Source organism: Buteo buteo, chromosome 25 (genome assembly GCF_964188355.1).
Source record: "Buteo buteo chromosome 25, bButBut1.hap1.1, whole genome shotgun sequence".
Classification (NCBI taxonomy): Eukaryota; Metazoa; Chordata; class Aves; order Accipitriformes; family Accipitridae; genus Buteo; species Buteo buteo.
This window is the reverse complement of record NC_134195.1, coordinates 21,207,725-21,234,799: the sequence shown is the minus strand read 5'-3', so window position 1 is coordinate 21,234,799 and position 27,075 is coordinate 21,207,725. Positions and strand designations below refer to the sequence as shown.

The 27,075-nt window shown below is 39.1% G+C and overlaps 1 protein-coding gene across 2 annotated transcripts in view; it reads left to right on the top strand.

The window, feature by feature from the left end:
- CTPS2 (CTP synthase 2) overlaps nucleotides 1-27,075 on the top strand; it is a 76,450-nt gene that overhangs the window by 30,953 nt on the left and 18,422 nt on the right. For both annotated transcript variants that reach the window (XR_012654372.1, XM_075057227.1), the window contains exon 14: nucleotides 25,745-25,841. Coding sequence is in view for 1 of the 2 variants with exons in the window: in XM_075057227.1 (XP_074913328.1) it covers nucleotides 25,745-25,841 (97 nt within the window). In the remaining variant the exon portion in view is untranslated. The remainder of the gene's footprint in view (nucleotides 1-25,744; nucleotides 25,842-27,075) is intronic.

The following is a 27,075-nucleotide window of genomic DNA, read 5'->3' as shown; positions in this document are numbered from 1 at the left end:
TCATTAGGCTTTGGACCAGGACCTGAGAGTCTCTTTCCCTCCCCTTTTCCCTTCTTTACTAGAAATACTGTGTTCATTGTTGAAAATTTCTTGCTAATGTATTAATTCCGGTTTAGATTATTGGCTCCTTTTATTTGTTGTGTCTGGTAAGTATGCATGTAACATCCTGATGCAGTGAGTATTCTGATAACATCCCTGATCAGGCTAGTTAAATAATATAAAAACAGTTTTGATTTGTAATTTAAATTTTAAAAATGTTTTCTTTCTTCATACTTTATGTCTGTATATGTTTTGTAATGTCCTGTTGTGCTTTTGTGTTGATTTATTATGATGCCATATATTTCTGCGAAGAGTAGATGCTTGAAAATGTCTGTTATCCAGATAGAAAACATGAGTATTGCTTTTCCTGAGCCCTTCCATTTCCACATATCTGTGAAAATGGGTATGGTGCTAAATTGTCTACAGCTAATATATATAAAAAGTGTTATATTTCTGAATTTGCCATTACACTTCCTATTAATTTTTGGCAGTTCATTTCTGACATGTTTTTAAGGGAAAAAACCTTTGGGTTTTTTGGTTTTTTTTGTTTTTTTTTTTAATTAGCCACTTCATGTTAATGAAATGACTAAATTGGGTTACCATATTTCGCAAAATACTGGATTTTTCTGTTGAGGTGCAACTTCTTTCAGACCTTTAGCAAAAATTGCTTTTGTCAGCTATCCAAAACACAGTATTTAAGGATTTGTCTAGCAAAAGAATCTAAATTTTGTCCTAATGCAGTTCAGGAAAGGTCTGACAGAGAATATATATGAAATCAGAACCTAGATTTTTTCCAGCTACAGGAAATGGGTATTTCTCTCTCTAGCTTGGTGGCATGTCTTTTCTTTACTTGGCATCTTTCTGGAATGGCAAACCTTTTATTTTGTGATGGTGGGAACTTAATTGAGAGAGAAATTGTCTCATGTCTCTTACCTTTAAATTTGTCCTACTGATTTACTTGGTTTATAGATTTTTCTATATATTTTCTAGATTCAAGATTTATTATTTAGACTGAAACAAAAAATATTTTATAAGACTCAGATGAAATTTGGCTTACATAAAAAAACCCTGAACAAAGCAGCTCCTTAGATTTTTGCATTTTATTTCATAGGGCTTTGTTACAAACTCCCTACTCAGATATCTGTTTGGCTCTACTGTTCATTAATGTGAATGAAATTTTATAAGCCAACCCTTATTTAAGGATTATTTATGTAGTCAGGGAAACCATTTGGGCACAATAATCTGCCTTGCAACATCATTGCCTGTATTTCCTTTTTCCTATCCATTTCATAGGAAGCACAGTGAATATAAGAAGAGTGAAACTTACCTTCAGATACTGTGCAAATTGATTCTGAAGTAGATTTTTCAGCCCACCAATGGACAGTGCACTGGTGCTACCCTCCATTAAAGCATACTGGGTAAAATACTTCAGAAGGTTATCATTGAGTAAATGTTCCATGTTTCTCAGATGTTGTCTTGAAGAATGACTGCAAACAAAGCAGACAATAACAATCCTGTGCATCAGAATTTGAAATACATCTGACACAGTTCATTGGTTTACTAACCATGTGAAATGGTTAATACTTAACCTAGATGAAAAGAGATTCTTGTGGTTTTGTTTTTGTTTGGTTTTTTTTTTTCCTGTAAAACTGGACCAACTCTCCCAAGGAAAAAGGTAATCTAAGTTAGGTTCAAGGATTTGAAACACCCGATATGTTTAAGTTATGCTTACCTCACTCAAAATCCAGAGCTTTCAAATGCATCCAGCAGAAGTGAGAGTCTCAGATTGGAGCAACCTTTATAGTTGCTTGCATGCTCCACCCTAATTATGAAACTAGCGTTTGTCATTGAGTCAGTGCACTAGTTTTATTGTGTTTTCAGTAGTCAGAGGAATAGGATACCTTGGCAGTAGAAATGAGTAATATTTTTTTTTTATCTTTGAAATGGGTTGTCATCAGTACCCACCACTGCACTTGATGTAGGTTTGCTTGATCTTTATAGGCCATCCCGGAGAGGTTTTCTCTATTAAATTTGTGTATTTTACACTTCAAGATGTACCACATCCAAAGGAGCCTGAAAAAGGCTCCTATGGGGATATGTATAGCATTCGTTATGATAATGGACTTTTGGAAAATGGTAAACATAGATTTGTTTTAAAAAGATCCAGATAAATAAGTAAAATATGAACAAGCTACTTGCTCTTTGTCTGAGTGGATAATCACCAATGCCAAAGCCAGTTCTCCAAATTTTGTGCTCTTCCTTAGCACAGGAGAGTGATGAATTTTCTCCAGGATAAAATCTTAGTTGCTACTATTAAGAATCAAAACACTCCGTGATGTCAATGGAAAAAGACTGAAGCATTCTAAATGGGAGAGATGAATCTAAGGTTCTGAAAAATGATTCCTTCTTGGGAACGCCTTCATAACAGTATTGTGTTCTGCAGGTTCTGAAATCATATTCTGTTGATGATCTGTGGGGTATTTTCGAGTGATATTCAGCCCGTGGTTGATGCTTCAGGACCCAACACTGCTGGTTTTGTAACTGCTAAGTTGCTGGCTCCGGCTGTGGTTTCTCCATGTGGTTTCTAATCTGCCTGATGTCTGCTTTTGTCATTTTTGGGTGCTTGGCTCCAGGCTCACTTACTAGATCTTTCACCTTTTGCATCACTTATTGAGAATCAATCATCATTGTGTCACTTATAACTCCAAGCCAAGAGCTTTGTGGGTGTGAAGGAGATGGATGGGCTAGAATGGGTGTTTTTGGAATGGCAGGTGTATGAGTGTAGGGTTCTATGACAGGTAAGTAGGAGGTTTCCTGAGAAGACTAGGCAGCTCTGCTAGATGAATCGTGTAGATATACACCTTGCATTAGCAGCCTGCTTGCATGTGCTTATACTCCTCAAAGTCTCAGAAAAGAGTATTAGAAGAGTCCTCCAGAGATCATATCATTCAGTCTTCCCTTTGCCCTAGAGTGGGATCACCAGTATTTATGTTGGATGTCTGCTTAACATATTCTTAAGTGCCTTAAATAATGGGGACTCCACAACCTCCTTATCTGGTCCATCCCTTGTGGTTCTTTATCTTACTATTAGACAATATTACTATATGTCCACATGCCTTGCTGCACTTAAGCGCTTTGCTTTTCCTGTCTCCAAAGATAGGGAGAACAGACCTATTGTCTTCCTTCTTAAAATGGCCTTTAACGTATCGGAGAAATCCTGTCTTCCTTTTTTGGTTCAGAAGTCCTTGCTAGTTTAGTCTTCCTTTGGGAGTCCTGCTTCTTGGATCTACTAATCTTTTCTTGACTTTCTCCGGTTGGTTCCTATCCTGCTTGAGATACTGTGTCCAAAGCTGTACAGCTTGTTCACCACTCTGGGCACTCATGGTGTTGCAGATTTAGATAGTGCCTGAAGCACTTGGTTGACGAAGAGAACCTGTATGTCATTTTACAGGGAGGTGGCAGGCTACAGGTCTTTAAAAGTGGAAGACTTTGTCAAGTTTCTCGACACTTTATTTCAAGCTTGTTGTGGGGAGGACAAATACACTGATTTGAAATTCAGCACAAAAGCTTGGCATTAGCTTGAGGGTCAGAGAACTGGGGTCAGGCATCCCCCAATCTTTGTCTAGTCCAACTGAAGGATGAAGCTGGAAACACACTTTGTCCTGTGTTTGCTTTTTGGCTCAACAGGAAGTCAGGAGCTGCTGCTGTCATCACTAGCAGAACCTCTACTGCTGCTATGGTAGATGGTGGTAGCGGTGCAAGCAAGTCTGGGAGTCCTGGTCTAGAATGCAAGGTTCTAGAATGAACCCTATGGATTAACGCAAGTCCCATACACCAAACTGGGACATGAACTCTATGGTCATTCGTGACAATAAGATAATCATAAGTCCTTTTCCTCTTCTTTCTGCAAGCAAAATGAAAAAACAAACAGCTGTCTCTTTCTCCTTCCATCCTGTTTTCCACCTTTGGTAGATGGTGAAATTTTAGTAATAGTGCATGACCAGGTAGGTGATCTGCTAAGGCTTCTGCTCCCCATCTGCTAATTCTCATTGCCTACAGCTCCTGCCTGTGGTGGCCTCACCACACTTACTGCTTTATCCCTTCTGGAAGCAGTGTCAGGAAGCTGGTGTGCCTGATGTGTATCGTTGACCTTACAGTATTTGCAAAACTTTTTTTTTAAGTATTCAAATGACTTGTACCAAAGGCACCTCTCTGTCTTGAAGACGAAGTAGTAAGATGCTTAGTAGTACGGAAGAAGAATTGCATTTCGAGGGACCACAACTCAAGGAATTCAGCACATTAGCCTTGTTAATTTTTTAAGGGTTCATTAGAGAACACCTAATTGCAAAACAGCATAACCAGTTTTACTGAAACATCTTCCCATGGAAGTGAGAGACTAGTGTCTGGAAATTTAGGTGACCTGCTCAAGAGTTGCATGCCAAATCTGGGGTTGAATCCAGTCTCCTTATATCAGCTTTATTCACAAGGCACTGTAATCTGTAAGATGGTATCTGAATGAGAGAGTGGCTGAGTTGGGATTTGTGGTTTGATCTCCCAGCTCTTTGTCCTCTTCTCTCTCATTTAGACCGCAGTGCCCTCCTCCAATAATTTGTCTGGCATCTCTGAACTCTGTATCAGAATCAGCAGCAGAAGTCAGTCTGACAGGCCCCAGTACCAGAAGACCCCATTGTAGGACGTAAGTGCTGTTCTGAAATAGGTACAGTTTATCCAGCACAACCCAGCAATGGCAGAATGATAGCCAGGGGTAAGGAATTCTAGTCGCTGACCAAGAATTCGAACAAAAGTGGGGGAAGATAATATATTACTCTTGCCACTATTAAATGTTGTGTGACTAGCAGATGGCAGGATTTCTCTATGCTGAAGAACAGCACTTGGTACCAAGCTTTGATGTCTGTGCAAGCTGGCTCCCAGTGTAGAAGCAGCAGTCCAGCTTTGGTTATAGTGTTTTGCTGCTCTTCCTCGGATGTATGAATATGTATCGCTCCTGCAGTTTATGACATAATTCAATTGGGTTTGCCCTGGGCTAGAAAAATCATGTTAATAAGCACGGTATCCTTTTGGAGTTGACATTTTTACTGTAGCTTAGATACAAAGCCATTAGCAAAAAAAGAACTAAGTTGATGATATGTTGGAAGTCCGTTTAGGGTTGCACATCATGCACGTGTCCCTGTGATGCTTGCGCGTCATTTTCTTTCAGTGATGGTGTCTGCAGATTCAATATTCACTCAAAATTCGCTATTGCTGAGTATTGCCCTAGTAAACTGGTTTGCTGGCATATTTGGAGCAAGCAATTCCAATCGCATTGGAGAGTGAGAGAATACAAGCTGCAGGGATGACTGAAGTTTGGGCACCACTGGTAGTGGTAGGAGTGGTGAAGCTTATGGCATCATGGTCACATGGGCTTCCTGCATGTTTAATGATGGATTAAGTGGGATGGTAACTCGGGTGCTATCTTTTTGGCCCCTGTCACATCCTTCCTGACACCATTGATGGCTGAATGGTATGTGAATCCATGCTCCTTGTTTACCTTAACGTGCTGGACTATAAATTGGGTTGGTCTACAAATGGATTTCTGTGCCATTCACTGACACTGCTGGAAAGGAAAGGGCACCTTCCACAGGGGTGGGGCTGTCACCTGAGGGCAGTAACTATCTTGGTCATCCTGTTTAATCCTTCGCTGATGGGTTAACGCCCTAACCCTCCAGTATTTTTCCACCTCCTTTGGTGTATTTTATTGTAGCAGCACCACTGTTACTTGTATGTGAGCCCAACTACTTTAAAGCTAGTTGAGGAATCTCTGTGAGGCTTATGTTACAGCCTGACTGCAGTCTAGAAATGTCTACTGTCAAGGTGAAGTTCGCTATAATTGAGAACATATATTTGTGAATGTTGTGTGTTTGGAAAGAAAGAGCAGGAGGTGGGTTTGTGCTTAGTATTCACTTATTTCTACGTGTATACTGCTTGTGCATCATCTCTAGCTTCCAGACATCAGTCACTGGATGAAAGCCCTTTGTTAACTTTGGTTACTTTCTGGAGTGGAAGTGGAGAAAGATGATGGCACATTTTAAGCAAACTGGGCTGGATTAGGGGCTCTGTGGAACATGCTATTCCTTACCTGATTTGCAAAGAAATCTTGCACAGGTGTCAAATAAGTTTGATTTCTTACTGAGTAAAGAAGCAGAGCAGTATTTGTATAGAACTAATGCTAATATAAAGAATGTACGTCTATCTATGGCTGTTGTAAAATACCAGTCCCCACGCTGAATCTGAAGTTAAATATGGGGTTTGTACAATAATAGATCAGTAGGAATAAATTTTTTGAAATAGTTGTACTGTAGATAATTTGCAAATAATAAAAGGAAAGCTGTGGAGTTGCAAATGTCTGCTGCTACCATGATGTGTATTCATTTTGGCTATAAGGGCTTTGGTGAGTTCTGCAGAGAATCAGTCCTGCAACTGTCTTCAGACATTCTTGCACTGTGCAAAAAGGAGAAGGCTTTAAAGTTGGGATACTGATAGTCAGTCTTCTACATGGGACCTTTTTTACGTTGGTGGATGTGGGAACTAACTCTCTAGTGCAAATAGCAGAGTTGTGATAGAACTTTTCAATGTTGCCAGGGCCATGGGTTCTTACTGTCAAGCCAGGAGGAGACAAAGGACAGACTGAGAGGGATGGAACATCCAGTTAAATTTTCTGAAAAAGACCTAATAATTATGGGTGAGAAGTTCAGCAAACTGCACTACAGCCATTGCAGAGAACCTGGCATTGCTTTGAGGCACGGCACTGTTAGATGGAAGTTGAGGATGAGTTGTAAAATCCTTTATGTGTCACTGGTGATGCATTCCTTATGTTAAAACTGCCATTGTTTGTAAAACCTCCAGTGGTGACATCTACAAGGGTTGTCTCATCTCACAAATTAAACTTGAACTATATGGATTACCCTGACAAGAGCTTCTTCCAGGCCCTACCTTGTGACATATACCTAATGAGACATTGAAGGTGTCTCCATAAACAGGACTGGGTGCGGCTGCTACAGGGATGAATGATTTAATATGATGCATTGTTTGTAGTCAGCTTTAAATTGGTGACGTGTTATTCATTGTAGCTATATGTGCCAGCTTTTGTTGTCACATGTACACATCTGGCAGGCAAACTATTATATCACTGAAACTCCCTGTGATGTAGATATTCTGTTACACGAGACAGTTCTGAGGGAGGATGTGTTTCAAGAAGAGGTTTTATCCTTCCACTTACTGAACCTTGGCTCATGTAGCAGCACAATAAGGTCATTACCACCACAGCTGAAATTTACAGTTAGTGTCATTACTAAAACCCTAAAACTTTTTGTTCCTTCCTAAACTCAGATTTGTTTTTTAGAATTCCTAAGAGTGATCAAAAATGCATAAATCTCCATTCCAGTAAAGCACAAATGGATTTATGCAGGAGTGACATTTTGCTGAGTTTCAGGTAGGGCAAAGTAAGTGTAAGTAAGGTAATGCTGTACAAGGGACACTAGCAAGTTCATTACTTCTGTGGTGACATTAAGTCTTCTCTCAGCTGTCCTCTGACCTTGGAGATTCCTGGACTCTATAGATGTCTCAGTTGTATCTAAGATCCCTTCTTCATCCTGAAAATGAAATTAGTGAGGAGAGAGAGAATTGAGTTCTGTAGTTTGTTTTCAAAGCATTGTTGTTACTCTCAACAATGCAAACCTGATGGACTGCTCAAAAGATGTCTAGAGGTGCCCCTAATAAATGACATGGGCACATAATGTAGGAATTACTTGTGACTGAGATGCCTAAATCCCAAAGCGTGAAAATGCTAGTAAGAAACGCCTTTGCCTAGCTTTTTTCTTGCCTAGAAATAACCTATAATTTGTTTTCATGCAAGTCCAGGACTACTGTCTGTCAATGTAATAATCCTACTAGTGAGTGAGAAATGACACATCTGGTTGTCTCGATCCTGGAAGGGCCTAATGCAGTATATATTCTTACAATTCATTTAATATGGTTTCATAGAAAGGGGCCTGATATAATGTCAGTTAGTGGATGCCTTCTTTTAAAGCAAGCCTACAGCTTGAGTTGGTATGGTGATGTGATAGGATACTCTTGATTCTCTTTATGTGCATGTGAGGAAGATGGGGAGTCCTGGGTTCTCGCTTCTCTGTCTAAAGCAATTTTGGCTTTTACGTTAAACAGCAGGAGCTGAGAGAATGAGTATTCTGAATTTGTGACCGCATGGACCAGCGTGCACTCTTGTGTGGATGTCTTTGTACACTGGGTAGGGACAGTGTGCCCTCAGCACAGTTACAGTGCTCAAGCCCCTAGAAATAGAGCACTGAGGTCTTTTATCAGAATTGTGCTGCAGCGACCCTCTAGGTCACTGTGACCCTGCTGCAGCGGTGCTGGCCTTGCTGCTGAAGTAGAAGGGAATTATTGAGGCAGTGCCACAATACTGAGTAAAGGTGCTTGTCCTAGGTAATGACCACCTGCTTTCCTCCTGGAACAGATAAGTTTGGGGAAAACAGCAGCAACCACGAGAGGTGTTCTTAGGGAGAAAGAAATGGAAGTAATTTTGCAAGGCTTCTTTGGTGGCAACCTCTGAATCTCTCTGTTAAATTTCTTTATGTTCAGCAGTCTGTAAGAACAACTAGCCTCACTGGCCTGGCCAGACTCAGCAGCACAAAATGCAAAGGCAGAGAAATAAGTAGCATAGTGGTAAGAACCTTGGAGCTCTCTCTGTGATTCAGAGAAAGAGGTGCTTATATGCACTGGTTGAGCTCCAATAGTTGCTAATTCTCAGTCAGAAGTCTGCAAATGTGCCAAGCTGTGTAAAACCAGATTATTAGTGGTATTCTGGGATACGGTTCATTACCAATGTGAAACATAAAAAATGATGTTACAAAGTAATAGCTTTATCTTTGGCATACAAATCCCTCATCTGTTAGCACTTTGATGTGTTGATTTGTAGATATAATAGATATTTGCTAAATTCTTTCCAAAGGAAGACTGTCAAAATGTTCTTTAAGTAAATTACCATTAATAACTTCATTTCAGTTCTCTCTGATATGAGAATTTGGGACAATGGAAGCAAAAGGCTGCTAGAGAAGTTCCCCCTGCCGCCCCTTCTTTTGACCAAGTCCAAAAGTTACCCTGGAACATGAGGGAAAACTGAAGATTAAATCAGGGAACTAATTAGGCGTACAAGAAGAGTAGCCATTGTCTAACTAACAGTATAGAACAGTTGTCAAAATATTTTATTTGTGATTATGGCCTACTGAAAGAAATGAACCTATTGCTACTTAACCAGAACTGTAGTCAAGAAAGGATAGTACTTGTGTACCTAGCTTAATTTTAGATTTTCTAATTGCCTAATATGATTACTAAATCAAAGCCAAATTATAATAAATTCAACAAGTAACAGCAGTATTAGTTTGGAATTTCTCAGTTTACACAAATGCATCAAATGAGCAGTTTATAAACAACTGTAAAACAGAACTTCAAAGAAGTAGATTTGCATTTTGTTATAAACTGACATTAACAAATTATCCATGTCAGTAATAACTCATCTCTCAGTTGTGCTAGTGAGGAACCTGACTATCAATTAAGTTGAATTTAAGATTCTGCCTTAGAGCCCGTTTAATTTATTTTAGGTTAGTGACTAGTCTTGCCTTCAACACAGAAAGGCTTTGCTTTTTGTTTTCTTTCTTTCCTGTAATACACAGAAGTTCACAGCTAAGCTGTAACAAATTACAGCTTTAAGAAGTTTCTTAGGATTTGGAACCAAGAGTGGAGAGGATTTTATAAGAAATTTTTGAGTGTCTTTATCTTTTAAGGGTGTGCACCAGGTGCTATGTGGAGCTCAGCCTTAAGGCTAGTATCAGTTTGGAACAGACCTGTGTAACCCCAAGACACCTGTGCATGCTACGTGGCCTTTGTGTGTCAGAACTGCCAAAACATGAAAAAAAAAGAAGCATTGGTTTTCCTGTGAGACATTACTAAAGTCGATTTTTCCCCATCACCTCTGCACACTCACCTTCTATTGTCCATCACATCCTAGGATTAAAAACCCCTAATATCTAGCTATGAAGAATCTGAATTATTAATTTGTAAATGATGAAAATATATGTATAAAAACACTTGGTGATTATTGCATTGTAGCTAAAAAATAACATAGATTTAATTAGCTGTGGCTTCCATTGGTATTATCATTTGACCTGGCTAATTAGAGAGGGCCTGGGTAGGGATCAGAGATGTAACTTGCCATGAAACTGTTAACATTGGTCTTCACTGATGAGAAGGAAGCCCAACAGTTGCCCAAGAGCCTGGGAAAAATACCAAAGCCTCAGTATTGCTCAATCTGTAAACTGAAAATTAAGTTTTGACAAATCACAGCAGACATGCTGTGTCTGCAAATGACACAGATCGGTGACCATTGCTTTCTTGGACAGCTTGACTTTATGCAAAACTTTTTTGTCTTGTGGCAGAAAAATATTGTAAACTTTCTCAAAATAATCCATTTTAAGTAGAGATAACTGGAGTTCTTGCAAGGTTTGTGTTGTCTTGCTGCTTCTTTCACTGTGAACGTGGAATTGTAGGTGATGGTATGCAGAAACAATATGAGTTCTGTAACACCAAATAAATGACTGTTTTTGAAATTTGGTACCATTAACAGAATTATGTGGTGAATATATTTTTATTAGTACCTTCTCACCCAACTTAACTGCTTTTTACCTGTGTTTTCTGAGCTGGAACTTAAGTGACAAGACACATTTAATTGTCTCTGTCTTCCTGGGGGCATTAGAGAGCCAGTACTTAAGCAAACAACTGAAAAAGTCTCTAAAAATTCTTTTGTCAGTGAATTTATTTAATTTCTTCTGTATTCTACCTCGTCCTTGCAAACTCAGCAAAACCTGCAGTTTGAGTGACAAGTAGCGCTGGGAGGACCTTTATTAGTGGTAATGAATTAAAAGGAAAGAGCCCTGCTTTCCTCTTAGAATCCTGTGCTGGTTTTGGCTGGGATAGAGTTAATTTTCTTCACAGTAGCCTGTATGGGGCTGTGTTTCGGATTTGTGCTGAAGACAGTGTTGACAACACAGGGATGTTTTGGTCACTGCTGAGCAGGGCTTACCCAGAGCCAAGGGCTGTTCTGCTCCTCACCCCACCCCACCAGCGAGGAGACTGGGGGGCACAAGGAGTTGGGGGGGGACACAGCCAGGACAGCTGACCCCGACTGACCAGAGGGATATTCCAGACCATGGGACGTCATGATCAGCGTGTAAAGCTGGGGGAAGGAGAAGGAAGGGGGGGACGTTCGGAGAGACGGCGTTTGTCTTCCCAAGTCCCTGTTCTGCGTGCTGGAGCCCTGCTGTCCTGGAGATGGCTGAACACCTGCCTGCAGATCGAAGTGGGGAATGAATTCCTTGTTTTGCTTTGCTTGTGTCCGCAGCTTTTGCTTTTCCTGTTAAACTGTCTTTATCTCAGCCCACGAGTTTTCTCACTTTTACCCTTCCGATTCTCTCCCCCATCCCACGGCGGGGGAGTGAGCGAGCGGCTGTGTGGGGCTGAGTTGCCGGCTGGGTTAAACCGTGACAAACCCAGACTGAACTGATGAAATACATTTGTGAACTAAGCACACCTATGGTTATATCGCAGGTAGGCAATGCATTTGGTGTTCTCCAGTGCATTTTATGGTATCACCTTTACTTTAGAAAAGCACACTGGCTCTGACCACAGTTCCATCTAGACCAAAGGCCCATTTGGCCCATCATCTGTCTCCATTGTCATCTTTGAGTCATTGTCTGTGGAAAAGTGTAGTAGAGCAGGTGCACAGTGATGCTTCCCCAGTATATAAGTTGTAGGAAACGACAAAATAGGTCGGATGTTTTAAAGACAGAGAAGACTGGAAGACTGAATGGCACAGTATACACTGTGGCCAGCACAGACATAAGAAGTGTTACAATGACCTCATCTGTTGTGGTCTGTCTTCCTTTTGTAATTGCTTATAATGATGAATAGCTTTTGGCTGTTACTGAGTGTTGAACTGACATCTTCATAGAGCTATCTATTGTAGTCGCAAGGTCCTGTTCCCAAGGGGCTGTGATCAGCTCAAAGCCTGTAACTGTGATGTGAAATTAAGCTTGTTTTATTCCCCTGGGCCTGGCTTTATATTTGATGCTGCTGAATTTCACCTGACATTTTGATCACTAAGTTTCAGAAGGTCCTTTTATGATTCTTTGTAGTAAGCCCTCATCTTTATTACCCTCAGTAAATTAGGTGTCATCAGCAAGCTGTCACCTACTGTTCGTTCTTACTTCTTTTTATCAAATAATTTGAATGTGCTATTCCTAGAGCCTTGTTCAACTCTACTCATGACTTTCCTCCACTGTGAAAAATTGCGTTTTCTTCTACCCTTGTACTTTTAACTGTTTGGGGTTTTTTTGTCCATGTTAATCCCACAACTGCTTAGTTTTTTATAAAAGTCTGATGACATGCCTTACATGTCTTCCTAACATCTGTTAGAAATCTAAGTGGACTTTGATTATTAACCACATCTCCCTTATCCATATATTTTTCCTCTGAAGAACTTCAATAGCTAGGTGACAGACAGACAACCTCCCTTTACAAAATCTTTGTTGGCAGTGTCCCAACCTGTTACAGCTGCCCAGGTGCCCACTTCTACAGTTTTGTTAAAAGGTTCTGCTAGGTTGCCTGGCACGGACATCAGGTGTTTCAGACTATAGGTCTCTCTATCTCTGCTGAAGCATTTGCCACTTCAGAGTCTTTGTGTGACAAGGCTGATGAGAGGTTATTCACCACAGTTACTGGATCAGCTATTTCACACTTCAGTTGCTTCAAAACTGAGTGAGTACCATCCATTTCCAGTGATTTCTTACTGTCCATTTTGTCAATTTGTTTTGTAACTACTTCTTTTAACACTTCAATTTGAGATGGGCACATCAGTCTCCCACGAAAAAGGTTTTTAGCTTGGGAGTGTCTTTCAAACTCTTTGACAGTGCACACAAGCAAAATACTCGTTTTTTTAATGCCATGGTTGTAGCTTCTTTGAGTATGAATTTTGGTTTATTTTTTTAGTTCTGATAATTGATTAGCTGTACAACGCCAGATTTTTCTCCTTAAATGAAAATGAATGAAAATAATTTACTCTTAGTTATCGATGCCTGTTACAAGTTGCTTCTTGAATATTTTGGGGAGGAATAATGATTTGGTATTTCTATATTTAACTTAAAAGTATTCTTGTTTCTTTATCTTCATTTGGACATAGATTTAGTTTTTGTGAAGGATGCCTTCTTGCTGTTAATAACCTCCCACTTTTTTCCTTTCTTAAGGTTTTCTTCATAAGAAGGATTTTTCTAAATAGAATTGCATGTTATGTTTTCAGAAAGTCTTTGACCTTTCCAGTGTTTACATAAGGAATTATGTGTAACTAATTGTAAATCAAAGAGGGAAATTTATTATGTACAAAACAATTTTCTGGGTGGACATAGATGAGTATCTGTCAGTGTCTGATTTAAGAAGCAGAGAACATTTATTTTATGGGGGGCTGTATGCCCAAGTCTGTGTTGGTAATGCTGCAATATATTTGAATAGTGTGTCACTTCAGCATGAGCTATGGATGCTCCAGGGGTGGTATATACAGTGTTGACAAAGTATGGATGTGGAAGGGCCATTCACAAAACTGTTTTGTGCAAGCAGGCTGTACATGTTAGGGCAGAACAGCACTGCTTGCCTTATGGCATAGGTGAGGATTTCAGGCTGCCACATGTTTTGGTGTGACTCTCCAGCTGGAATGTGTTGGCCTCTGGATGTGCTCTGCTCCCTGCAGAGAGGAGCACTCAGGTGGCTCCCTTAATTTATCCTTCTGAAAGTTATGCAGCCAAAGTTATGTGAGGTGATTCCCACACACAGGGACTAACTTGGAAGTGCTGTGGTAAAATAGTTGCTCACAGTTGTCCTGTTTAATGCAATATTGATCAATGAAATAAAGTAATTGTGGAAGGGGGTTGTCTAGATCCCTTAATACTGTGATTATATTGCTGAATAGAAAGCCTCCAAAACACCACCTCCACGCCTCCAAAAACCACCCACGCAAACAAGCTTGCAGAAATTGTGTATTAAAAAAAATAAAAAAAGTCAGGGGTCGTGAAATAGATTACCTGTATACTACAGTTCAAATGTTGCAAACTATGTGGTCACCTTCAATATTATGAATGCCATTTCCATAGAAGTTTTTCCCACCTAGATAACTGACCAAGTTACATTAAGACATTGGCCTTGTTAGAAGCTCATCTGGGAATGTGTGAGTTCCTGTATGGTTAGCTGCCTTGTTCCTGAAGCGTAGGAACAAGATTAGGTGTCACAGAAGTCCTGGTTCTGCTAGGTTAAATAAATTGCTTTATCTGCCTTATTTTTCTCATACCAACTTGGGGTAATGAAACATACTTGCCTTTGTAAAGTGGCTTGATACCTGCAAAGAAAAGGTCTGTGCAGCAGCTGATGACTTTCGTCCTTTTCATAACAGCCTTGTAGACAGCCAGGAGTGAGAACTGCAACTGCACGTGCGCCTAAGAGTGCATGGGCAAGAAAAACCTGAGGAATTCAGATCAGTTGTGTAGTTGTATTGGAGGCTATATTTAATGAGATGTGAGTGATCTGTTCATTATGGTCTGAACTATATAATTTTAGTTAAAAATAAAGAAAAACTATTAGCCAAAGTTTTATTTTTAAATAAATACTCTGCCCCCCATCAAATTTTCTGTTGGAAGCAAGATAGAAGAGTAATACAAAGGTTCCCCCAAAACAAAGACTTTTTTATTAAATGAGGTTTTCTGTTTTCTTAATGCTATATTTATTTGCCTCCCATCCTTGACTTCTGTGTGATGATAAGATATTCCGTACTGTGAAGTTAGGCATTGAACAACAGAATTGCATTTGCAATGGATTCAACAGTGATTCACTGTAGACCTGTGCTTTTTAACTAAAAATTGTTTCTTACGCTCTCTGACTCTATATTCTGCCATTGGAGACATAAACTATTGGAGGTGCAGGCGAAGGATAAAATTATTTTTGTATGGGCACCATTAAATAACTGATTACTTTGCCTTTGCGATGTTGTAGCTGTTCTGTGTTGCTTTGTATGAGAGCTAACTGCTGTGCTACCTGCATGTTGTGTGATACTGTGCCGGCTGGTGACACGGCCTAGAACATTTGCTGTGTGGCAATATCTTTTGCTGCTTGCTTGGTAAACATTTGTAGCATTTCAGTGGATCACTGCATTATCTGATGAATTGATCTGTACCCGGCCACCCACACTTTTCACAGGGGATGTCTGAATTATGCTGGGTGTGTTCATCTGATGTCATGCTAATTAAATGCTTACTTGATTTGTGGTAGTATAAAGGTGACATTATTCTATAGATGTTACTTTCTTAGAAACAATATTGGTAAAATATTTCCTGTAGGCTTTCACCATCTCGTTGCTAAATAGGAAATTATCTGAAGATTCATTTCTCCTTCTCTCTGGCCTTTTTGCTAATGGTTCTCCACATGCATGCACACACCCTCTCTGCTTCTCTCTTACTTCCTCGTACATATCTCTTCCTATCTGATTATATTTTAAAAATATGTACCATGTTCATCTCTAAAAATGAATATGTAGATTTGCAATTCTGGTTTTATGATCTATTCGTAAACAAGAACTGCACAGGTATGTCTGTATTGTCATGTTAACTCTGGACCTCGTAGTTGAATCCAAGCATCCTAGTGGTGCTCACTGGTGCCTTGTTGGGGGACAAAGTGATTAACATTTGAGCTCTGCTGATGTAGATGGCATGGATGCAACTGGTCAAGCCACTTGTCTTTTTAAACACAGTCTGAACTTGACCCCTAACACCTGTATAAACACAATTATGGAAAGCAAAGACCAAAGAATTCTTGTCATTTGATGTTGAAGGGGATATAGAGTTGATATGCTAGGTGGAGGATCACAAGGAGTGCAGAATTAAATTAAGATTTGGACAGTGATGTTTATCAGGTTTTTGCAGGAGGCAGAGCAGACAAAGTGAGACAGGAAGGATCCTGCTCAGAAGGAAGACATCATGGCTTCTGCTTGAAATAAAAAAGATTTGGATTATAGGTCATGAATCTTCTACCAGAATTAACAGTCTTCCAGGCAAGGTGATCTTTGGTCAGCTGAAGCTTTTTGGAGTGGAAGCAGGAAACTATTAAATATAATGTAGAGCATGTGACTCAAAGCAACCCTGAAATGGCTGGCAGAGGTAATTAAGGTAATTAATCTCTGCTATGATATTAATATATATAATTCCTTTTGGTTTTTTGAAGTTGATGAGATGTGTACTGTTGTTGGATAGTAATGAAAATGCCAAGATACTTTTTTGCAAGATAATCTAACTGGTTAAAGTTGTATCATTGTGATTATCTCCCTATGCTGTTTTTTTTTATTTATTTTGTTCTAATATAGTTTACAGTATTCTTAGGAAATCCTAGCATTAGAAGTCACTGCCTTGATTACTATTACGTAATATCCACTTGCTTTAGTTCTTCTACTTCTTCAGCAGGAATGAGAAATGTTATGATGTATGTGCGGGACGGAGCATAACGACTCATGGAAGTAATCTCCACTACTGCTATTGACTTCATGGGGGAAAGAAAATGCCATTACTCATTGCTGGAGAGCTTTCCAGAGGACTGGATGTCCATTCTGTATGCCTAATGAGATATCCAGCATTCAGATTGTTCTCTGTAATTTAGGAAAAGTTTCAGTCATGAAAGACCAGAGAGGCCAAGGTACTTTTATTGTCCTGGGCATGCCATGAAAGACAGGTAGTAGTTAAAATTCCAGTGATTGTGTCAGAGGCTTTCTGCCTAGAAATTCTCTGTTATAGTATGTCTGTCCTGCTATTAGTCCATAAGATTATCATTACTAGAATGTCTCAAATTAGTAAATTAAGTGGCAGGACCACTAAGTAATAGGGTGGTCAACTTCAGTTCAATAGGTCCTTTCATTTTGTATGCTTTTGTTATGGGGAACAGTGTTACTGGGTAGTAGAGGTGAGGGAACTGGCATGACATTTAAACAGGAGTTAAACCAAACCAGGAGCTTCCAAAGAGGAAGAGAGAAGGAGGGCAATATAAAAATGCATATAAAATATTCCCAGATATCTACATAGTAGATATGAATCTCTGTTAAACAGTAAAAGTGATCCTGCTTGCCTTCCAAAACCAGTTAACTTTAGCTTGCACAGTGTTTTTCCTGGTTGTGATCCTTTGTAAGATGCCATTTCAAAATGCAAAAACAAAGAAAAGAAGGGGATGGAAGGTAGGAAGAAGCATGACTATACTGTAAATTAGCATGAGAACTACTCTAGCCTTCGTTATCTACATTTCTCCATTATCTTCATTTCTGCGAAGTTACAGCTTAAATGTAAAAGAAGAGTTGAAAAGGAAATAGACTTGTTCATCAGAACAAATTGCTTCAATTAAAGGTTACAGTGGTTGGCATGAGCTGGTTGTGTGGTTTTGCAGAGTGGACTCAGCTGAGTTGCTTGTTAAACGAATTAGATTGGCACAAGATTTTGGCACTGGGAGCAGAGTGACATTTACTTTCACAACTGTCTGCAGTTGTCTACAACTTTAGTGGTGGGATTTTTTTGTAAAGATACACAACCTGCAAAATGCCTTGTGGAAGTTGAACATGTTTGCTCGGCAGTGTCTTTAAAACATTTAAAGATACTTTCTCACTACTTTGCCTTTACTTGGGATCTTGGCTCATACTGTGTTTTTTTTGTTCTTAGAAGTTAAGAGTTAAACTATAGGGAATTTTTTCTGAGTAAGTGTATTCTTTTTCCTTCTATTCAGATGATTTTCATAAAATGCTCACCTACCAGAGATATTAATTTAGCCTAGCTAGTAGACAGTTCTCTTTTTGATGTAGAAATGTCAGGTTTTAAATTCTGGTGTATGTTTCAAAATGTGATGAATCAATCAATTGTTAAAGCTCATGGTCTGTCACTGATCTTTGGGCATGATATGAAGCATGATATCCTAATTGGAAAGAGTGGTACTGGGCTGCTTCCTACATATCTGTAGTACAGAAATATTTATGGAGCTAGAATCCTTTATTTCTGTTTCATTCATTTACTCCAAATTCTAAATAAGGCATTTCCTTGAGGCAGTATCAAGCAATGTGATAGTATTTTTTTTCCTTCAGTTTAAAACCTCAATTTAATGATATATTAATCAAGTGTACAGTAACTAAAGCTAGTTGGTAAAATCATCTTAAAAAGTATGAAGTTGTTAATTTCAGTCAAGCACGTGTTGTCAGATAAAGTAAAAATTATTTATCAGGCTGAATCACAGACAGAATAAAGCCATTTTTCTTAGAACAGAAGTTAAACCACACAAAAAAAAAAAGACATGTTTAGGTTTATATTCTTACTACTGACATGGATTTCAAGCTTTAGATAGCATTTGCACTCTTTCTTCTCGGAGTAGAGCTCTTACTTGAAAACTTCCAGTCTGTTTCTCAGTTTCAAAGTACAGTATTGTACCATTACCTTACTTTTTTTTCTATTCAAATAGCTATTCTTTTGATGGGATGCTTTTCCATATCCAGTAAATAAAAGAAGTAATCCGCAGAGGTATTTTATTTCCATTGCAACAACTGTTATATTTTAGCACGTGCACACACAATTTCAGTAAATTTGTGGCAAACGTGCCTCCACACCTGTCTTGGCAGGCCTGAAAAAGGAGGAGGGCTTACAAAAAAATTTAGAAACAAATGGCTGTGGCTTGCTGTTCTGTTTAGCATTTGAGAGAGATTATTCAAAAGACATCTTTCAACTGATCCTTTCCAGGGATTTCTTCTCAGCTCTGAAGTTAGCTGGGAAGTTTTACACCACAACAAAAGTACCTTCCAACTAGAATAAAAATTAAAATAGAGCAATCTATAATTTTCTGCTTGCTGTCCACTCACTTCCTTTCTGACTCAGTTTCTGCATCCTTGATCAACAAGTACCAAATCACCACTGGGCAGATCTGGAAGATGGACAGGCTATCAGGATGATTGGTGACACCATTCTGTGAGAAGGATCAGTGGTTGGAATCCAGGCAGTCTTACTTACTCACAAGTCTGGAAGTGGTCTGATTACGTTAGGGAAATGGGATGGAAAACAGTTGCTAGTTCTCATCTTCCCTATGAAGATATTATGGCAGATGAATGGAATTTCTTCAAGAAATACTAGGATAGTGCAGGTCATGGTACTGAGCATTGCCTGGAAGCTGATACCAGAAATTGTCCTCAGTGAAGGTCTGCAGTAGTCAGCACTTGAAGTAAGAGATTTCCTGCTTACTTTCCTTGAAGTAAGCAATTTTTCTTCTGCCTTGCTTGCTGAAGGCAGAGGTAACTATGATGAAGTGATTCTAACTAATGCTACCTTGTTAGTAAATGAGAAATAAGTGGAATGGATGCCTGCTCATGCACGATAACTCAGGGTAGAAGAAGTATGTAACACGGTGGACGGTTTTGAGTGTAAAACGTGCTGTGCTTTGTCTCTACTAGGGACAATTTCACATCTCCTTGGCTACTTTGCATAGCTTTGCTACTGGGGCTTGTCTTCTGCGGCAGTTGCCTGTAGGATATCCCAATTCTCTGAGTCAGAGACCAACAAGCATACTACTGTTTAAACATCTTCTCTCTGCTTTAGAATGCTCAGAGACACAGACTTGCTTCATGCCTTCCTCCTCCTGATATACCTTATGTGGATTTAAGTGAATTTGGTTAGGGCAAAATTTCACCTGCTAATAATTTCAGTTGGAGAAGTCTCCCTCAAAGGCAGTGACAGAGTTCTGACTTTTTAATAGATGTATGTGGTAGGAAGGGGAGGATTTCTCCTAGCTTCAGATGTATTGATCTTTCTGAAACTAAATTAGTATTTGGTCATTAAGTGTAATGAGAGCTGGACCAGTCCAAAGCCTGAGAACGTTCTTTCACTTTCTTTTAGTTATTTAAGTCTGTGGCAAATCCTGTACTTCCTGGCATGGCATGGCTGGCACTCCAGTGTATTTCTATAGCCAGCACTGTCTGACCCTGTTCCTTTCGCTAACACTAACAGTCTGAAAATTTCTGCTTGAATAAGTCTCTAGGCTGACTGTGGGACATGTGGTTGGAATAACTAGAATGAGTTCTAAAATGCTGTTAAGCAATATCTATATGGGCTTTGCATATCAACATCTTCATTAACTTTCTCAGTTCACTGCACTATGCTTATGAGTGAGCAAGCACTGTTTGAAAAAAGAAGTTACACCCTTTATGACTTTTTCTGGAGACAATGTTACAAAACATTCTGTACCAGAATTTCTGCTTATTCTGGCAGAATCCTTCTTAGAGAGTTTTTAGGCTTTAATTATATAAATGCTCTAGGGCAATTACTTAATTCTAAAATAGGAAACAACAAATCTCTGGAAAAGAGGATTGCCCAAACTGGAAAATGGTTCACAGTAATATGCTGTGGGATTTTAAGACTTTAAGAAATTTGAGCTATTTGTTGGAATATTTGGATACTGTGCTGTAGTTTAGTGAAGAGAGGATAGGATTTTTCAAGCTGGTTACTCATACCACTATGTAGCTGCATGAATCAGCTATTGATGATTTCTGCTTTATCTTATACATGATGGTGGTTATCTTTTGGAAAAGAAACATTACTTCAGTTGGAGTAATAGAGCACTGAGTAGTCTGAAATCTGCAAGTGGCTTTATGGTAACTAGTCACATTCTAGAGGGCTGAGTGCTTTGGATAGGTGGACAATGATGGGGTTTCCTTGGAACTAGGATATCTTTGGGGCACAAGGGAATAAGCGATTCCGATGGATATGTAATCCTTGCAACTTCTTTCAGTAATTGAAAATTTTAAAACCCTGGTTTTGAATGAACAGGGAAAGAGTGTCTTTTTGGTTTACTTGCCAAGTTGGAAGTTGTCAGTACCACTCAGTGTTGCATCTGTCAATTTTTTCTTCAAAATGTTTGTACTATTGTTTCTAAAATGTTAGTATAAACATCCCATTTGTAGGTGGCTGGGTCAATTTACTGATGAACTTGTGATTGAAACAGATCAGGTTCAATCTAGTAAGTACTGACTAATCCTGTGGAGAAATGATGGAAGAGTCAATAAAAGACTGGATTCCTCTAGTTTGGGTTGAGTCCTTGTCAGTTTGTGTTGCTGGTTTTTTTTCATAGCTGTGTTCAGCAGGGATTAATACTCATCAGTACCTGTCACTGTATTCCCTGCTCCTGTCAGCTTTCCCTCTGCACATCTCTTGTGTGCTGAGCGTCCTAGAGCCTCTTTTCAGTGTTCAGTTAATCTTTAGGGTCAGGGCTTCTCCTGGTGCTTTGATTAGCACTTAACGTGTATAGCAATTTCTTTCAGCAGTGACAAACCATTTGCTCACCAGACAAGGGCAGAGTAAAAAGTCAAAAACCCTAAAAATCTGCTTCCAAGGCTGACTTACCAATGAGTTGTTCAAATCAAGTAATACTCCCCTCCCTCCCTATTTCCCTCCCTGTCTTTTCCCTCTCTGCCCCCCCAAAAAAACAACCCCCCAAACAAAGTCCAAACAGACCTTCCCGTAAGGTAACCAAGGTAGATGTATTTTGCAAAATGGCATTGCAGGATGTGAGGCAAAACAAAGACAAAACTTAATGGTCCTGGGGTGATTACTAAAATGATAGATGTTGGGTTTTCAGGGCCTTGGTTGCTCTATGTTGAGCGTCTGGGCTTGAGAGGTTTTCTCATTAACTTTTATATGTTTCCGAACAACAATGAAACGATCCAAGCAGTAGATTTCTGAAAGAAGACTGCAGTTCATGGGTAGTTAAAGTCACTATTCATCAGTAGCATGATTTATTACTGATCAGACTGTTTTATATCTCGAATGTGCTTTGTGTTATGTCAGAGTGATTCATTATTTATTTCATGTTGGCTGTCTGGTGTATAATATGGGATCTCTGTAAAATCCCTGTAGTGTTGGCAGTTTTCAGAGATGTGGATAAGAAGGACCTAATTAATGCTTTATCTCTTCTTGCACCCTCCCCACTGATGCTTTTTTGTTGCTTTTGGTGCCTGTTGTTCTGTGCTGCTCTCTGCTCTTCAAAGAACTAATGCATAGTGAGATTGTTCTCTGGCAGGAAGCATAAGCTCTTTGAAGAATCTATTCAGTTGCACAATTGTTCAAAATAACCACCACTTGAAGGTTCATCTTTCATCGGATCAAATAAATTCTGTAAAATATGGCAAAATTTTCCATAATGAGTTGCTTTTCTGATGCTTATTACTGTCCTTGGGCTGTAGGGCAGCAGTGCCACTTTGCTTTTGAAAGCTTCTTGCACAGACCTTGTTGCAGAGAAACTCATGTAATACATAAATGTTGAGGGCTGTGCTGTGATAGTTGCTGAAGTTGATCAGAGGCACAGAGCATATCAAAAAGGAAGATCCAGAGTCAGAATGGCTCTGAGGTATTACTTCATAAGTAGCTCCTTTCCTCACCTGACTACAAAAATTAATAATTGAAGCCTTGTCTATTTTCTTACTATCATAAACCTAAAAATCTTGGAGAAGGTGGAGACCCAGGTTTATAATGCACATATCAATAACAAAACATGAACACAGAGTAAGCTAGTTAATGTTGAAACAATACAGCTGTTATATTGGCAGAAAAATCTGCCACAAAAATTAGGTTGAACAGTTGTATCGTGCAATGTTTCTTAAAAGACACCTCAATTAAGACTTAGCAGACATCAGTGAAAGTTTTAAGCGTTGGATCCTCTTCCAGGTATGTGCCTACCACACTAATGTAACTGTTGAGACAAGGAAGCAGGCCTTTTAGAAGGCAAAGATTATTTGGGGAAAAATGCCCGAATCTTCCCTGTGATGCCATTTTTCCAGTGGAATTTTTGTTGGGCTTGCAGCCCCATGTGGGGTTTGGACCCAAAGGGTGGCAGAGACCCTCAGCAGAGCAGAGGAAGCTGTGCTTTCACAGCCTGGCTTTGTTCCAGGCCACTATCTAGTGCTTTAGTGGGACTCATGAGAATCAGTTTTTGGTTTTTGCCTGCTGAAAGAAGGAAGAGCTGAGAGAGTGGCCATGACCTGTTTGAACTGATGTGCTCTGTTCAATGAACAGGAGACCATGTATTTGCCAGCTGATGTTTTTGAGTCATCCTGGACGACTTAGTTACCTTTCAGCACAGTAAATTAGTGAAACCTGCATAGACAGGTCCACTTCATTTGGAGCCAGTGTTTTAAGTGAGGAGTTTAAAAGCTGAGCAATGTCCTTCAGGAAGTTACAATCCCACCCATTGTATCCCCATGCTTCCTTCTACTTACGGCGTTAAGCTCAAAGTGTTTTGATAGAATATCTTAGTACAGCAAATACTGAAAGGTGCAAATAGTGAAATCTATTTTTTTCTGAGTAAGTGGTGGGAAGGGGGGAACCCCAAACACCTGGGTATTACCATAATTCAGCTAGAAAAGTTAGACCAAAACACCCTGCCCCAAATTTTTGTAAAGAAAAATCTGAAGCTGAGGTTAGGGGACAGTGTTTAGGTGCTTGATATAGTTTTGAAAATGAAGGAATGTCTAATTTTGACTTTAGCCTCCAAACTTAAAACACAAACAGACCAACCCGCATTGTTTTTCTTGTCAACTGCAAATATTCGTTAAATAGCCGTTAGAGTGAAATTTTTGTAATTGGAAGAGAAGGATATACTTGAAGTACTTGAAAGCTGCTTGTTACCACTTCATCTCCATTTGACAAGCGTCAGGAGCACAACTTCAAGGTTATCTGTAGTACGGATACAAGCAAGTAAATAACATCTCATGGAAAACTTGTGTTTGATTTCAGAGGGTCAGTGTGTTTGACATATACAGACAGTCTGCTGTATACATACTAACTGCTTCAGATGTCCTGTGGTTTTTTGTGGCCACTACTTCAGGAAAAAAGTAAATGGAAGGAAATAAAGTAAAAGCAGACAATCTCATATTTTTTTGAAGTAATAAGGATTCAATAAATGATTTTTAAATTTTTTTTTTTTTTTACTTTGTGGGTTTTTTTTAGCTGAATGTGTTGCATAGTCCTCACCCTTATGATTTGAGAGGTAATTAGAGGATTTGTAATATCCCACTGGTTTGATCACAACTCCTGCTTGTGACATTTTATAATGAGTAGATAGCTTATAAATAACATTTTGAAGGTATAAGGTTATACAGAGATAATTGCACAGCTGAAATGCATTGGCACAAGGCCAAAGGCTAAGCACTTTCCACCATCCCTTCTAAATTGAATAACTTCACTTTATGAAGTGTATCATCAGAAATTGTTTTCATGACTCCCAGAGGGCAAATTAAGGTTAATAAAAATCCAATTCCAGATTACCCATATGTGTGAATATTTGTATTTTTAGAACCTTTCTTTGTCAGTTAGATTCCTCACTGACTGTGTATATGTAAATACAAGCACGTAGGTCATAGTTTCAGCTCATGTTTCTACAATTTTGAAGTGTTTTACCTCTCTGAGACAGACTTCCTCAAACATGATTTTGAGACTCAACAGGATTTTTCAAACAGAACAAAACTAAATGCACTCCTTCCACTAAGCCCCGGTTTCTCATATCCCCTGAATCCCACCATCCTGGATTCTACTTGACCTACATAGCAGCCATTTGACCCATCCAGCTCAGTCCTCAGACCCAGTATTTGTATATTCTCTTCCTTAAATGTTAAATAGCATATTCTTCATACAAGGCAACCCAGCATTTTGTGGATTCTTAGGCAATCCGAGAAACTCTTTAGTAAAAGTGAATTGGGGGCAATGTTTTTCCATTTTCTCCCTGTGATAAATTAGTTGCATATATAATCTGAAATAGCATACACATGTTGGAGTTGCCTCTTTTAGTACTCTGCTTTTACAACATTATAGTCTTGTTACAAGTGCCCTCTTTTCACTCTGCTGCTCCATGGCCTCCTTTTTTCCCCACAGCCCAAAAAAGAGGACTTCAGCTCTCTTGATAAGACAGCCGTTTCCACCTCTTAGTGTAAGAAGGAACATTGTGTGTAAAGAAAAGAAAGGGCCTAGTGTACAGGAATGTTTACCCTGGATAATCTTTCAGCCTCTATCACTGTGTGATTCAGGGACTTGCTTTTTCAGAAATGGTGTCTTTAACACTTGGTGAATTTTTTTCATCCATGAATTTATCAGTTTTTAAAAAGCTATGTACTCTTACAGCACCAAGAATAGCTTTTGGCAGAATTATCCTATTGCTAACATTTTGGTATCTTTTTTAAAAGAAAGGTTTTTTCCACCCCCAAAATTAAATTAAGGAATTAATAAATTGCTTTTGTTGATCTTAACACTAAATGAAAAAGTTTCACACCAGTTAGTTATTATCCCCAGTCTATTACAGTCCCAATGCTGTGAACAAAGCATTAGTAAAACCAAAGAGAAGTCATAACTGGGAGTGCTCGGAGGAAAATAAATAATGTTACCATTTATAAATCTATGCAACCTGTTACAAAATTGTTGCTTTTTCTTTTTTTTTTTTTTTTTTTTTTTAATTTGTTGTTGGATGAAACTGTTTAAACAATTTTTCTCTACAGGTTATTGACATGCCAGAACATAATCCTGGAGATATGGGTGGAACAATGAGACTGGGGAAGAGGAGGACTGTTTTCAAAACGCAAAATTCTGTTTTAAGTAAGTTATATTTCTGCTCTTATGACTTGCCTTTTGGATAGGAACTCTGTAACTTGGTAAAGCAAAAATGCGAAAGCACGTTAAAGGACTTGTTAAAGGACTACAACCTCAAGCAAGCAGCTGGGTGACAGCTTCCCTGAGCTCATTCACTCTGATCCTGTTCCCATATGCATTTGCCCAGGATTGGAATGTAAAGAAGGAAACAAGACATCTGGAAGTCTCAGTGAAAAGGTCAGTTAGGGTCCAATGCTTTAAATAAACCATGAGGAGACTGTTGAGATAAATGAAATGCATTTTATGGTAGCTTAATTCATTATTTTCTTGGGAAGATCAGAATGTTTTCTTTCTATTTTCTTTATGAGTTGATAGGACATGTGAACCAGGGCTTCTTGTTCTACCCCTGAAGCTTTTTGGTAAAACTAGCCCAAACTCCTACCTGTTATGCCCTTACCTGACCTAAACGTTGCTTGTCATTCCCTAGAGTTGCCAGTGCACCTCAACCTTAAACGTCATCTGGCCTTGCTGCCTTAGTCCTCACCTTGTCTTGACAAAGTTTCTAGCTTGTATCCTCGTTATAGCCAGGCTCTGCTTAACTCCAGTCTCTGATCCAGCACTGCCCTAGGCCTAGCCCAGCCCTAGAAACAGTCTTGTTTTGGGAAGGCAAATTATTTGTTGCAGGAAAGGAAAATGATTTGCTTTAACAGGATGCTTCAAAAGGCAAAATAAAAGCAACCAGAATATAGAACAAATGGTTCAATTTGATCTGTATGTATTTTAAAACTGAAGTAATGCTTGTCTCCTATAAATCACCCTGTTATACAGTGGTAATACACGTGATGCTGCTGATGTGTAAAAAGTGGTTTCTTGTCCATCAAGTAAATATTGGCGTATTTCTTATATTGCCCTGTCCATGACATTGATCTGAGCTATTACTATATTTAGCTATGTTGAACTTATGGACTGTATCCTTCTGAGCTTTTAAAAATGATGTCTACTTCAGCAGGAGACCAAAGTGTAATACATACGCACATTTAATGAAAAATCTGCCCTTACGGAGAATGCCTGTGCTAGTGATCTGACTGACCTGGGTGATACTTTGCCTGGGTGTGATACAGATAGGCATATTACAATGTACAAGTTGTTCTGTGGCCTAAACACTTCTTGGAAAAGTTAATAAAAGTTAACGTGTCGTAACTCTTGACCAGTATTATGAGTTGTTTAGATGACCATATTT